The 14,437-nt window shown below is 32.0% G+C and overlaps 1 protein-coding gene across 3 annotated transcripts in view; it reads right to left on the minus strand.

Moving 5' to 3' along the window:
• RSRC1 (arginine/serine-rich coiled-coil 1) overlaps positions 1-14,437 on the minus strand; it is a 456,738-nt gene that overhangs the window by 185,091 nt on the left and 257,210 nt on the right. For all 3 annotated transcript variants that reach the window (XM_012642863.1, XM_012642862.1, XM_012642864.1), the window contains one exon: positions 7,515-7,566. In XM_012642863.1, coding sequence (XP_012498317.1) covers positions 7,515-7,566 — 52 coding nt within the window. The remainder of the gene's footprint in view (positions 1-7,514; positions 7,567-14,437) is intronic.

A 14,437-nucleotide genomic window follows, 5' to 3' on the forward strand; every position in this document is an offset into this window, starting at 1 on the left:
TTATTTACAATGATTCTAAAACCACTGAAAAAGACTTGCATATTTGATATATAAACAAGCATCCAAATCTTATACACTTGTCAGCCTTTTAATAATGAAGTCGGGGAAAATAAATTCACAGACACCCAAGTGAATTGGCAACTGTAAGTGACAGAAGCCCTTCTAAATCCTCTGTTTACACTGGGGATTAGTGGAGTAGATTTTGAGTTGCACACTGAACAGTCCATGGTCAAGGGAACCTGCTCCCTGTCAGCCCGCAGGGCATAAGGACAAAGCATGGTCCTGGTAGGAAGTGACCCATAAACATATTCCTACCCAGGATTTATACAAAGCCAGTCTGCCTCACAGAAACTCCATATGACCATTAACTGGCCTGCAAGGCCTGCCAGGAGGCCTAATTACAGGTCTACAGAGCCCAATAACAAAAGCTGAAGGGCTTTAGCCTAGGGATGATCTGCTTTATACTGACTTGAGAGAGTCCATATAGAGGACCCAAAAGAAAGAGGTTTAGCTTTAAAATTCTCCCCAGAGATCCAGCATTGTACTCAAGTCTAGAAAGCCCACATGCAACATACTTCAGCTAGGCTTAAACATATCACCCTCTCAAAATTAACATTCAACTACTGTCTGCTTAACATCTGCTCAAACATGGCAAGTTGCTGTGATATTGTTAGACTCTAGCTGATAGCTTTCTTCTTACTAAATATTATTAGGGGTAAATAATAGCCATTCAAACATAAATATGTAACTGATGTTAAAATAAATAACGTATACTTTTAAAAAGCAATTTACTTAACATTTCTCTTTAGGAAACACTAATTTTACCGTTTTGGATTAACACGAAGCCAAAAATTACGATCACTGTTGAAAACTGGAAGTTAAATTAACATTATCAATTTGATTTTACATTAAAACTATTTAATTTTATATAGAATTTCTGAAGTTCGTATAACCATACTTGACAGGAAAAAAGGCTTTAACCAATACCCAAGTCAATTATTTATTTCTTCATGAAAGCACTCTTCTTAATTCCTGATAATGTCTTTTAATAGCATAAGCATGCTGGTACAAGGAGGATATGTGGCTCAACTTTTCTTCTTTAATTATCTTATAAAGCCACCCTGCTGATGCCATAAAAAAACTACTCCTACACCTACTAGCTAACATTTATAGAATGCTCAGTTATGTGCTAGTTTCTATTCTAGAGATTTTACTGTATTAATTTATTCATTTTTCATAAAAACTCTGTAAGATACATATTATTACTATTATTATTATTCCCACTTTGTAAATGGAAAACTGAAGTTAGCAGGCTTTAACAACTACCCTATGGTTTCATCAGTAAATAGGGGAGCTAGGAATGGCACCCAGACCACCTGACTTGAGAACTTCACCACCATACTATATTGCCTTTCATACTAATTGCTAACATGTACTGAATACTTAACTGCGTATCGGGTATTGTACTACGTGTTTTACAAATGTTAACTTATTTAAACTCTATATCAACAATGTACTATGAGTTATGTAACTATTTATTAATATCTCCATTTTACAGATGAGGGAATTAAAGGACAGTAAAGGAGAAGTGATCTGCCTAAGCTCTGAAAATTTGTTAGTTAAGCTGGATGTAAATCTGGACTACCAACACACAATCAAGCAGAAGTCTACATGGGAAAAAGAAGAAGCTTATAAACTATTTATTTATATGAAATAGAAATTAACTCTTCAATCTCTTGCTCTTTTTTGAGGGTTGCCCTAACGTGAAAGCCTCTCTCACAATTAATCAGCCTATTTCTCATAGCCACAGATCAGTGGTCAGAAACTTACAGACAAAACCTCTGTCAGCTTTAAATCAGGGTAAAGCAGAGTAGCTTTCTATGCTCCCCGGAAACAGTACAACATTATCAAGGCAATCTCATTTGTAATTCTTTGAATCACAAATATTTAACACTAGAATGGACTTTAGAGAAGTGCTGTGACTTCTACAACCACATGGCTATGAAGAAAGGGTCAGGACTTGGCTTCCAGGTACTGAATGGGCAACTAAGAGAATAAAATCTCAGTTTAACATGCTGCAGAAGAATTGGGATGGGGTGAGACACTTATGGAGTATTCCTAAGCACAGCTAACACCTGGATATAGTGCATTTGTGAGTATAACTAATCTGTGTTTTCACAACACCTAACCAGCTTCTAACTCAACAAGGGTCACTGAAATGCACGCCCAGAGCTAGGTTTAAGAATAAAATACTGGTTATAACATGTAACCAAAATGTTTGTTCCCCCATAATATCCTGAAATAAATATAAATAAATAAATAAATAAATAAATAAAATATTGGCAAAATTTAAAAAAAAGAATAAAATATTGATGATCATAAAACATTATCCTAGATTTTTCAAAGTTATAAATTTAGCTACTGTGAGCACTCTACACAGTTAGGGGAAAAAACACTTCTTCCTGAATGAAAGCTTAATCCTTTTGTGTCATCAAAAAAACTTCCTCTAGAATCAAAGGCTTAAGGACAGAAATTATTTTATTGAAAGGTTATTGTAGAACTAAGCCTTACAGAATAAGGTATGTGTTTGGTAATATTTTCTATCACCCTTCTTCCTACCCAACATAACTGAGGAATTTACCCACAGATAGAAATAGCTCAAGAGTCATAAACCACTGGAATTGAGTTCTGGTTCTGCCATTTATTCTCTATATAATTTTTTACAAGTTATTTAGGCTTTGGGGATATTTGTAAAATGGAGTTAATTAGCTCTCCACACAGTGATATGAGTCAAAAGATAAAGATTTATGAAAATGATTTGAAAACTATAAGGCACAATACAAAAGGCTACAGGGATTATTCAGGAAATGGAATAACTATTACACAGATTTTATGACAAGTTGTTTAACCATATATGTAGTAAAAGAAATTTCTATCCTTTCTTATAACATTAGAAATATAATTTTAAAGGTTATATGTGTCAATAATTATATTAAAAGTAAAATGTTAAGAAGACTTCAAAGAAAATTATGCCTTGAAAATTGTGTGAGAAGTGTTGTCTTCTCATGCTGATGAAAAATATTTATGTTTTGGAAAAATTTGTGCTTCAAAACCGTCTTCAAATCCATGAGCAAACACACTTGGCATAAGATGATACTGTGTTTTTGTGGAAAACCCAGATAACGTTTGGAATGGTGCCAAATGCAAGTCAAACAACAGTGAGAGTAAAAATGATAGAGACAAAGAAGCCCTTAACAAAACTTACTATCTTTCCTCCTTCTCCTGTTTGATAACCAGGTTTCATCATCTTTTCTGTCAAAGACTACCTTACACTTTAAGTTAAAAAGTCAGATTATGTTATGTATCTTCTGCTTTTGAAGCCAGGAAACTTTTTAGTATATTTATTATAAAATATATAATACAGTGGCTAAAATTAGCACATCAGCATTTGAAGGTTTAATTTTCAGATATCTAGATCATTTGTTTATCCACAATGACTTATTTACCAAAGATTAACAGCTGGAATTTTACTTGGCATAGTACTACTATACATGTTGTTAAAACTGCTGGGAAAGATGTAGAAGTTTTAAATATGATTCCTAACCTTCAGAAGTTTATTTCATTGGAAAAATAAGTCTAACAATTATGAAACAATTAAATAGTAGTATCACTGGTATATGAGTAAATATCAGCATAAATAGCACGCACAAAGACTAAAATAATTCAAAGGAGGAGAGAAAGATTACGTGCTGGAATGATCAGGGAAATCATGTAGAAATCTTATTTTAAAGGGGTCTTTAAGTGCTTGGAGAGGGGAAAAGGAAGGAGAGACATTTACAGAAGGGAAAAACCATGTGTGAAGATTCCCAGGTAGAAAAGAATATGGGTAACTCAAAGAACAATGAGAAGTATAGTAATGAATTCTAGAAAATAAAGTTAGAAAAGTCTGTGGATCCACTGTACAGAACCTTAGAATCTTAAGCAAAGAAGTATAAAACTGATTTTGTGATTGACAGCCAATCGATAATTTTGAGCAAAGGAGTGGCATTATCATATGGTACCTGAGAAGGAATCATCTAGCAGTGGTACTCACAAAATGCAACATGGAAATAAAAATTTTCTGGTGGCTACCACTTGTCATGCTCTGGGCTAGGCACTTCATATATTATAATATTTATTTTCACAACAACCCTACAAGATAGTTATTATCTTTCTCTCTTACAGATGAGGAAATTATAACACACAGAAGTACCCAAACCTAAATATTTTCAAACAGGTAACTTAAACGTGTGATATGTCTAGTTGAGACGATAGGGAACTGTATAATGGTTCAGCTGCCATGGAAAACAGTTTGGTGATTTCTTAAAAAAAGCTAAACACAGAGTTACCAAATGATCCCAAAATTACCCTCCAAGGTATACATCCAAAAAAATCTGCAAACAGGTTCTCAAACAAGTATATGTACATACATATTCATAGTAAACCTATTCACAATAACCAAAAGGTGGAAATAGCCCAAATTTTCATAAATGGATAAATGGATAAACATATTATGTGTGTATACACACACACATACACACAGACAGACACATACACACACAGGAATATTATTGTACCATTAAAAAGCTATGAAGTTCTTTTTTATCTCAACCATTTATCCATTTATCTCAACCGTGGGACTAGGCTGGATTCTAACTGCAAAACTTAATAGACTGGGCTCAAGTTCTTCTCATCCCCCCTTCATTTATTTACTTATTTCTAATAATACAATGAACACCTTGAATTTATCACCAAAACAGAGAAACAGAACCTTGAAAATAAGTTCTGCATTTGTCTATGTACTCCTCCCCTATCCATCCATCTGCCTCCCTCCTCCAAGGCCACAAATGCTCATTAAAAACAATATTGGATGCTTTTCAAAAAGGTATAATACGTTGCATCATATTATAAAGCAATATATTCATGGAACTGGCATCAAAAATCAAATAAATATGATAAATCTGATAAAATGATTACTTACCCAGTGGCAACGAAAAATAGCACACTGCTTTTGTACAACAACTAAGCAAAAATGTATAAAAAGTCATTCTAAATATTAAACCCTCTAACCTCATAAACTCATTTCTATAGTAATCAATCCCAAGAAAATAATCTAAAATATATATAACACAATGTGTAAGAAGATGTTCCTTACAGTGTTATTGGTAAGAGAGAAAAGCTGGAGATAATATAAATGTTTGATAAAAAGAAAATGATTAAATAAATAATTCTACATTTAGCTAACGTCCGTTCTTTGTTTACACAGGCTAAAATAAGTATTTTAATTTGAAAATTGTCATAATTTAGACTGTTTTCCAAATTCACAGAATCTAACTCTTTATCCTACACTAACACAATTTAGAATGTTAGATTTAAAAAATCAGAGGTGACAACTGGGACAGATATAAACACTGTGAGGTCTGGACTTTGAGATCTTTTTATAATGTGTTTCAAAATCATATTAAAAGATTTTTTAAAAACCCGTACAAAACTATGAAATAAAATTTATCATAATTGTATCAATGGAAACAAATATTTTCTGGGCTACACAACATAAATATTTTCCTTTAAAGCAAGAATTTGTCAATATTCAAATTATAAACTAAAAATATTCTTTCAAAGCTAAATGCCAAGCTAAATGCCATTGAAGAATGAACGTATTTTATATAAATGATACAAAGTCATATTAATTAGCTTTATCCCATACCACATTTATTTGAGAGTCAAACATGAAAAAAATGCTAGCAAGCAAAATTTCACAAATAATGTTTTCTATGTAATTAAAGCTAAAATGAACAAGATAAAGACATAAAATAGAAGTGATTTTTAAAGTAATATAGGAAGGGTAAAAAGACTAAGCATCAAAATTAAAACATTTTTATACCTATATGGTTAAGTTACTTCATTAATAAATTCAGGAAGCTAGTATATCACTCATACTGGTGTTTCTAGCCTTTAGACTGTGGACACTTTAAATGGGAATACAAAGAGCTAATGCAAGAGATTCTTCAATCAATATGCACATATGTATTTTCTTGATTAATGAATACTAAAAATATAGCTACTATCATTTGGTAGTTGGAAATTATTTTTCATGTTAAAACAGAATTCTCATTTTTCCAGCTGAAAAGTATGAGCTCTTTAAAAAATCAATAATTTCAAGAAATATGTACAGTAGTCCCTCCTCATCTGCAACTGCAGTTTCACTTTCTTCGGTTTCAGTTACGTATGATCAACTGTGGTCTAAACTTAGGAGAATATAATACAAGATATTTTAAAAGAGAGAGACCACATTCACATAACTTTTATTATAGTATATTGTTATAAGTGTTCTATTTTATTTTGTTGCTGTTAATCTCTTAGTGTGCCTAATTAAAAAATTAAACTTTATCATAGGTATATATGTATGGGGAAAAACACAGTATATACATATATAGGGTTCAGTACCATCTGTGGTTTCATGCATCTACTGGGGGCCTTGTAACATTTCCACTCTGTAAAAGTGGGGACTACTGGACTAATCTTGGCAACTTATTATTTGAATAAGTTACACACATATTATTTGAATAAGTTTTTTTTTTATTTCAGCATATTACAGGGCTACAAATGTTTAGGTTACATATATTGCTTTTGCCCCACCCAAGTCAGAGCTTCAAGTGTGTCCATCCTCCTGACAGGGCTCACTGCACCCATTAGGTGTGAATTTTCCCATGCCCTCCCATCTGTCCAACACCCAGTGAATGTTACTACTATATCTGCACATACGCTTTTGAAGTGCACATTAAGATTCAAAGTAAAGTAGCAGTATTTAGAAAATATAACATGGATTTTATACATTTTTTAAAGGGTAAAGTATTTAATGTCTATATGATACTGGGCATGATATCTAAAATCAAAGTCATAGCATTATTGTACCACTGAGAAACAAAACAAATAGCATTTTAAGTTTAGATGATATCCAGAATACGTAGTCCAATGAGTTGCTTCAATGTAATTAGAGGAATTATTAAATGACATTGACATCATTTCTTTTAGAACAATGAAAATCTCAACCTAAACAATATACCTTATAGAAAAATTAAAATAGATCATAGTCTTAAATGTAAAATGTAACACCATAAAACTTTCAGAGGAAAATGTTAGAAAAAATCATGATCTGGGGTTAGTCAAAGAATTCTTAAACATGCCCCCAAAAGCACAGTACACAAAAGAGAATAATAATAATAAATTGAACTTCATCAAAATGGAAAATTAAAATTGAAGCCAATTTCATAAATGAAAAGGTAAAGAATGAACTTTTAGCATATTTACCAATTTACTATAGCAATAAATGACATACATATAATCTAGATCTCATACACTTTGAGTATATATAAAAATAAGAGTTTTCTCTTTGACTCATCTGTAAACATGCTAACAGCCTAGGATATATTTATTACATTTTCATTTCATAAAAGTTAATTATTAACACTTACCAGCAGCTTCAAGAACAAGCTGTAGTCTGGCTTTGGCCTGTTCAGCTGGTGGCTAAAAAAATTTAAAAAATCAACCACAGAAGACAGTTACAGATCAGTTTTAATACATAGAACTTTACATTAATGCATACTTATGCAAGTATCAGAAAATTTAGACAGCTTTATCATAATCAATATTAATATCCAGCCATATCTTGCCTCTTGTACATATGATGCAAGAATGATGTTCTTTCAGTTTTTTTCCTAGAAGAAGATTTGTTTACTACCCAACATTGTACCAATCAGCAATAACATAAATAACTGCAATTTAACATGAGGCAAAACACACACATTTAACAACATATTCTCAAGTTGTGCTATTTCTTTCCATGTGGAAACATGCAAGTGACCTGTTAGAATTTAAATATTAATAGCAACTTGAAGTTCATAGTTGAGGCAAGTCAGACCCTAAAACCAAATATTTTCTGCTTTCCTAACTGGATTAGAAAGGAGCAATTGTGATGAAGAGAGGATACAATGTGATTTATATGCTTTCAGTTCCTACTAACTGCCCTAAAATTGTTCTTTTCAGTGAGCCTTGATTTAATACAGTTGACTATGTTGAAACTAAACTACCTCCCTACAGTAACTTCATTCTGAGATTTTTGAATAACATATTGATAGTATCTAAACTCTAACATAGGTTATTATCAAAGTTATGACTTTCATGAAAGGTCTGTTAAAGATCTGTTAAAAACTCTTCTTAATACTTAAGACTTGACTTTACTACATTTATAAAGATGTCAGCAATAAACTAAATAAAATAGGTAAATAAACTAAATTATTCCATTTTTATGTATGAAAACCATCATTTTGGAATTAATTTATGTGATACCTTAGAATATTTTGCTATTTGTAAAAAAACCAGCTTGAATGAAAAGAATTAAATAATTGCATACAGAAAGAAGATGCTATACTCAGAAAAGTTTAAGAATTCAAATGGTTCTTCTGAAAAACCTGTAAGAAACAAGATGGAGGAGTGGTAAATGTGACAAATGAGAAGACAGGAAAAGTCTTTTATATCATAGAACAGGGATTAATAAACTACAGCCCTAGACCAACAACCCAGTTTTTTAAGTAAGTTTTATTGGAATGCAGCCATACCATTTGTTTACATATCGTCTATGGTGGGTTTTGTGCTCAACTCAAAAACAGGAGTTGAGTATTTGTAGCAGGAACCTTATGACCAGAAAAGCCTAAAATATCTAACATCTGGACCTATAAGGACAAATTTGCCAACTCCTGCCATAGAAGATGGAAAGGCTTAGAAGAATTTTAAACAGAGAGGGGATGTGATCAGATCTACACTTTGATATATCATTCTAGCAATATGTTTGAGGATGAATTAAAAAGAATGTTACTAGAGGCAAGGAGCTCAGTTAGGTGGCAATTAAAGAACTCCAGGTGAGACGATGAGGGCCTGAGCCGAACCAGTAGCAAAAAGGTAGAACAGGAAGAATGAGATTTGAGAAATTGGTAAAATGAAAGGACTGATTGGAAATGAGAGAAGAAGGAGTTGACAAACAAAAAAAGAGTACTTTATGTCATATGTTTACAGGGAAAATGTATGTAAGCATGCTTTACAAAGTTATAAAGTATTGGAAATATGTGCCATCAAATTAAAATATCACAGCAAAATATCAATAGAAGACTATGATATCTACTGAATATAATCTAACAGGCATAAACTAAAATGCCTACAGGCACCAAGCAGTTAACACAAACATTTATGACAATAAATGGCAAATGACACTTGACATTAGCATCAGGGAGCACAGAGAGTGGAGAACTGTGGAGCACATGCGCGACTGAAAGGAAGCAGCTGTACTCAAATACCAACTGATTGCTGTTACGCAGAAATGAAGGGCCACAGTCATGAAATCTGTTAATTTTTCACGAGTATTAAAGTTGCCATGAAAAACAATACAGAACTGTGTGGAACAAACACATAACTTCTATAGGTCAGGTTCAACTCCAAAGTAGTTTGTAATTTCTGCCACACACAGTAGAAACATGATACTTCGTGCAATATAACATAACTAGAATGGCAAGGAAATGATATTCTGACTAGCAGGTCCTAAGCAAGCTAAGAATTTTGAAGCATACATTTCAGAGTGTCCTTGTAAGCAGTTTCCTTTGATAGAAAAATCTTAGACACTTTATTGGTTAAGATATTTCATGGGAGTGAGTTTTTTGTATTCATAAGAAAAGATTTTTTTAACAATTAAAAAATATTTAGGACATAGAAAAAGTATACAGAAGAATGTGTACCTAACATCCAATAAAACATTAACAGTATTGTTAAAGTCTTCTACCCCATGAAATCTCCCTCCATAGCAGCCCTCTTCCTCCTATCATTTATAAACGCTATCTTCAAAATATGGTGATTACCATTCCTAAGGAAAGGTTCTTACGATAAAAACATCTGCTAAAATTTATTTATTTTTCACTTATTACTCCAACAATCTCTAATATAGGACTCATATTTCAAAGATAAAGAAAACCAGGGAATAAGAACAGTTTAGTAATTTGCATTTACTAGTAAATGATGGAGTAAAATTAAGACTCTGACTCTAAATCTCAGGATCCTTCTAAATAAATCACTAGGATACTCATGAAGTCAAAGCAATTAATTTAAATAGATATAAATGCATAAGAATAGGGTTTTGATTCTGTTTTAAAAAATATGTCTACAATAACACAACTGATCCAATAAATGAATATGATTCCATTCTAAATACATTTGTTTATGCAGATATAACTTGCTAAATTTTATTTATGAAATACAGGGGTGAACTCTAACTATGGGGACAAATGTATTGTTAGATTGACCAGACATTTAAAAGTAATCTGTATTTTATAAATATTTTTACTTTGCTCAGATTCATTGCTCAATCATTTTTCTTGGACAGGGTATGCAGATGAAAATGTTCTCTCACTTTTTGTCCATCTGCAAATATGTTTTTTTTTTTTACTGTGACTGGTGAATAAGGTGAATGGATATGGAATTCTTGGGCTGCAGTCTTTTATTTCAGTCACCTGCCCCTCAAATCCTTCCCAAGGGCTTTGTTTCTAGGCTTGAGTTTGTCTCAGAAGAGGAAAAGCATCACAACAGGCTGCTTGGCTGAAATCCTCTGTGTCCCACCTGCGTATCTGCATCAGTAGCTGCTTGGCTCAGAAAAAGTAGCTCAGCTGAAAAGGGGAATGGAGAGGAGGCAGTCTGATTTATATTGCCATCATTCTGGCTGCGATTTATAGTTACCTTTTAAGAAAAGATTAAGGGGAAAGAAGAAACTGAATATAGAGTTAAAAAATTTTTTACAAGAATCCATATTTAGTTATGCATCATCACACTACCCGGCTTAGAATGAGAATACTGTTGGGACTTGAATGCCAACATTTTTAATGTTTTAAATATTTTAGCATGTATTAGATTCCAGGATCAGTATGAATTCCACGTAAAATTGGTAAATGGTACTCATATTAATCAGAACCAGAAATTATATCTTAATGAATAAACAGAAAATAATACCAAATACAAATGCATGGAATACAGTAATTTTTCAAAGAATTTTTAAACAAGGATGTGCTTAGGAGTACAATGTCACAATTACATTGTATGAAGGAAACTTATGAACCAGAAATTATATCTTAATGAATAAACAGAAAATAATACCAAATACAAATGCATGGAATTACAGTAATTTTTCAAAGAATTTTTAAACAAGGATGTGCTTAGGAGTACAATGTCACAATTACATTGTATGAAGGAAACTTATGGAGAGAAAATTATATTCATTAAAAAAACAATATTGCTACAGGGGGAAGACCATGTGATGACACAGAAAGAAGACAGCCATCTACAAGCCAAGAAGTGAGGCTTTGGAAAGAACCAACCCTGACAACACCTTGATCTTGGACTTCTGGCCTCTAGGGAGTGTGAGAAAATAAACATCTGTTGTTTAAGCAAAACAAAAAAAAACAAACAAACACACTCCAATATTCCTCACATCAACATTAATAGTGCATAATTAAAGAATATCACCAAAATTGAATTATAGAGAATATAAATACAGTTCCCCTAAAAACATAAATGTTAGTATTGACATTAGTAGAAAACTAAGAACAATGTTAACTTTTACTGTAAATCTTTAAAGTCTGTATTAAATTTAAAACTGATTATTGTGCTATGGTATGATAAGCTAAAAAATTAATATAGATACTATACCATAATTATAACTCATTTAAAGAAAACTGTACTGCTGCTAGAAATTCTTATCATATAAGGCTTAAAATTGCTAAAATATTAGCTAAAATTGGAGGACGGGGAGTTGGTATACCATCTTTTTACTGCTATGGATTCTCCAGAATTGCCCTGCTTCTTTCCCTCCCCGGAATAAGCAAGTATATCTACTTAACTCCATTTATAAGTTCTAGGTTTAGAGAAGAGAATCCACTTTCTTAAGGAAAAGAAAAAGCTCCTAAAATTAGACCAAAAGATAGGTTGGTCTCATGATGGCTTGTGGAGATGACCATTCTCAATGTCTAGACTTTTTCCTTTGACTCTGGCTATACTCTCATTTAGTCTCATTCCCTGAGTTCCTTACAAATATTCTGCATGTCTAGAGTCTCAAAACACTGCCAAAACTAACATTCAAAACCAGTACAATCCCTTGAGCAACAACTACATAAAAAGAAAGGAGAAAAAGAAACCTAACCTTATATAAACCAGTTTACACACTAAACTGTTTAAACTATTTGTTCACCTTTCTCACTTTCGTTCACATTCAGCTCCCTGAATCCCTGGCCGCCACTGTGAAAATTCTAGAAGTCGATAAAGCTAAAGCTATTCCATCTGCCAGCAACAGTTTTGAGGTTGTTAAGGACAGAAAAGTAGAAAGTCTGAAAGAAAGATTGTGACTGAGCTAAAGAGAGAACTAAAACTTGGAAACAAAATTAAATTTGCAACATTTCACAAAATCAAAATTAGGATTAGATTATACAGTTTTCAGATTTATCCTCAATTCCATATTATAATATGCTCTCTTTATACAAAAAGAATATACAGTAACCTTTAATCTACTTATAGGAGAGTAATTGAAACCTGTTTAAAAAGAATTTACAGTTGAAATATTTTAATACTTAAGATGTTATAGGCAAACGGTGTTAGGGTATTATTGGACCCTTATAGAGTCTGGTCATTACATTCAACTGTTAGAAATTTATTATTTTCATTTGTTAAAAAAATTTTATGAACCACTTATTATGTATAAGGTACTGTGCTACAAGTTGAGTATAAAAAGATAAATAGACATAATTTCTGACTTCAAGGATCTTACAGTATATAATTAGAGAGATAATCAAAATAATAATGTTAAGAAAGAAACTACTATTTACTAAATTTTTACACTGTGCCCAGCATGTGGGTTATTTCTATATTTTCTTAAAATTTTTTCAAATAGCTTTATTGAGATATAATTGAACTACTAATACAATACATTCCATATATTTAAAGTATCTGGCTTTTAAACTGAGCATAATTATTTTGAAACTCATCCATCTTGTTGTGTCTATCAACAATCCATTCCTTTTTGTTGCTGGGTAGTATTCCATCGTAAGGATATATTAATACCATAATTTCTTTATGTGTTCACTTGTTAACAAATATTCAATGTGTTTCCAGTTTTTGCTATTATAAAAAATGTTATGAACATTTAGGTATAAATCTTTGTATAAATATGTGCTTTCATATTCTTGGGTAAATATCTAAAATTGGAATGGCTGGGTCATATGGTAAATACATGTAAAACTCTTTAAGAAACTACAGAACTGTTTTCAAAGTGATTTTACCTTCTCAGTAGTAGTGTATGAGAGTTACAGTTGCTTCACATCTCAGTTATCACTTGCTATAGTCAGTCTTTTTAATTTCAAAATTCTAATAGGTGTTTAGTGGTGTCTCACTGTGGTTTTAATCTGTATTTCCCTAATGACTAATGATGTTGAGCATCTTTTCATACACTTATTTATTATCCATATATCTTCCTTGGTAAAACTGATACTCAAATCTTCTGCCAATTTTTTATTAGATTGCTTTCTTAATATTGAGTTTCCAGTAATTTATCTCATACGTAGTTTTGCAAATTTTATGTAGAAAATGCAATTGGACTTTTAATGAAAGCCAATCCACCAATTTCTTCTTTTATGAATCATGCTTTTTTGGTGTTAAATCTAAGAAATCTTTACCTAATCCTTTACCTAATCCCAGTTCACAAAGATTTGTCCTATATTTATTTGTCCTATACCTAAAAGTTTTATAGTTTTATATTTTACATTTAATTTTATGAAATGCTTTTAGTTAATTTTTGAATATAGTGCAAGGTATGCATTGAAAATCTTTTTTTATTGGAGTACTATATATGACTATCGAATTGTTCCAGTATCATCTGTGGGAAAGATTATCATTTCTCCACTCAACTGCCTTTGCACCTTTGTCAAAAATCAATTTGCCACATATATGTACACATACACATATGAGTCTCTTTCTAGACTCCTATTCTGGTTCTTTGATCTGTTTGTCAGTCTTGATGCCAATACCACACTGTCTTGATCACTATTGTTTTATATTCATTCCTGAAATCAGGTAGAGTAACTACTCCAACTTTCTTCTTTTTCAAAGTAGTTTTGGCTCTTCTAGCTCCTCTGCATTCCCAATTTTTAGAATAAGCTTGTGAATTTCTTTAAAAACAAAAAGTCTGCTGGGATCACTCCTGGGATTGCACTGAAGCTACACATAAATTTGAGGAGAATATACATCTTAACAATACTAAGTTTTAGCCTGGTATATCTTTTTTCATCATTTTTGCCTGTTAGTGTCTTTATAGTTG

Source organism: Propithecus coquereli, unplaced genomic scaffold (assembly GCF_000956105.1).
Source record: "Propithecus coquereli isolate 6110/MARCELLA unplaced genomic scaffold, Pcoq_1.0 Scaffold19, whole genome shotgun sequence".
Lineage (NCBI taxonomy): Eukaryota > Metazoa > Chordata > Mammalia > Primates > Indriidae > Propithecus > Propithecus coquereli.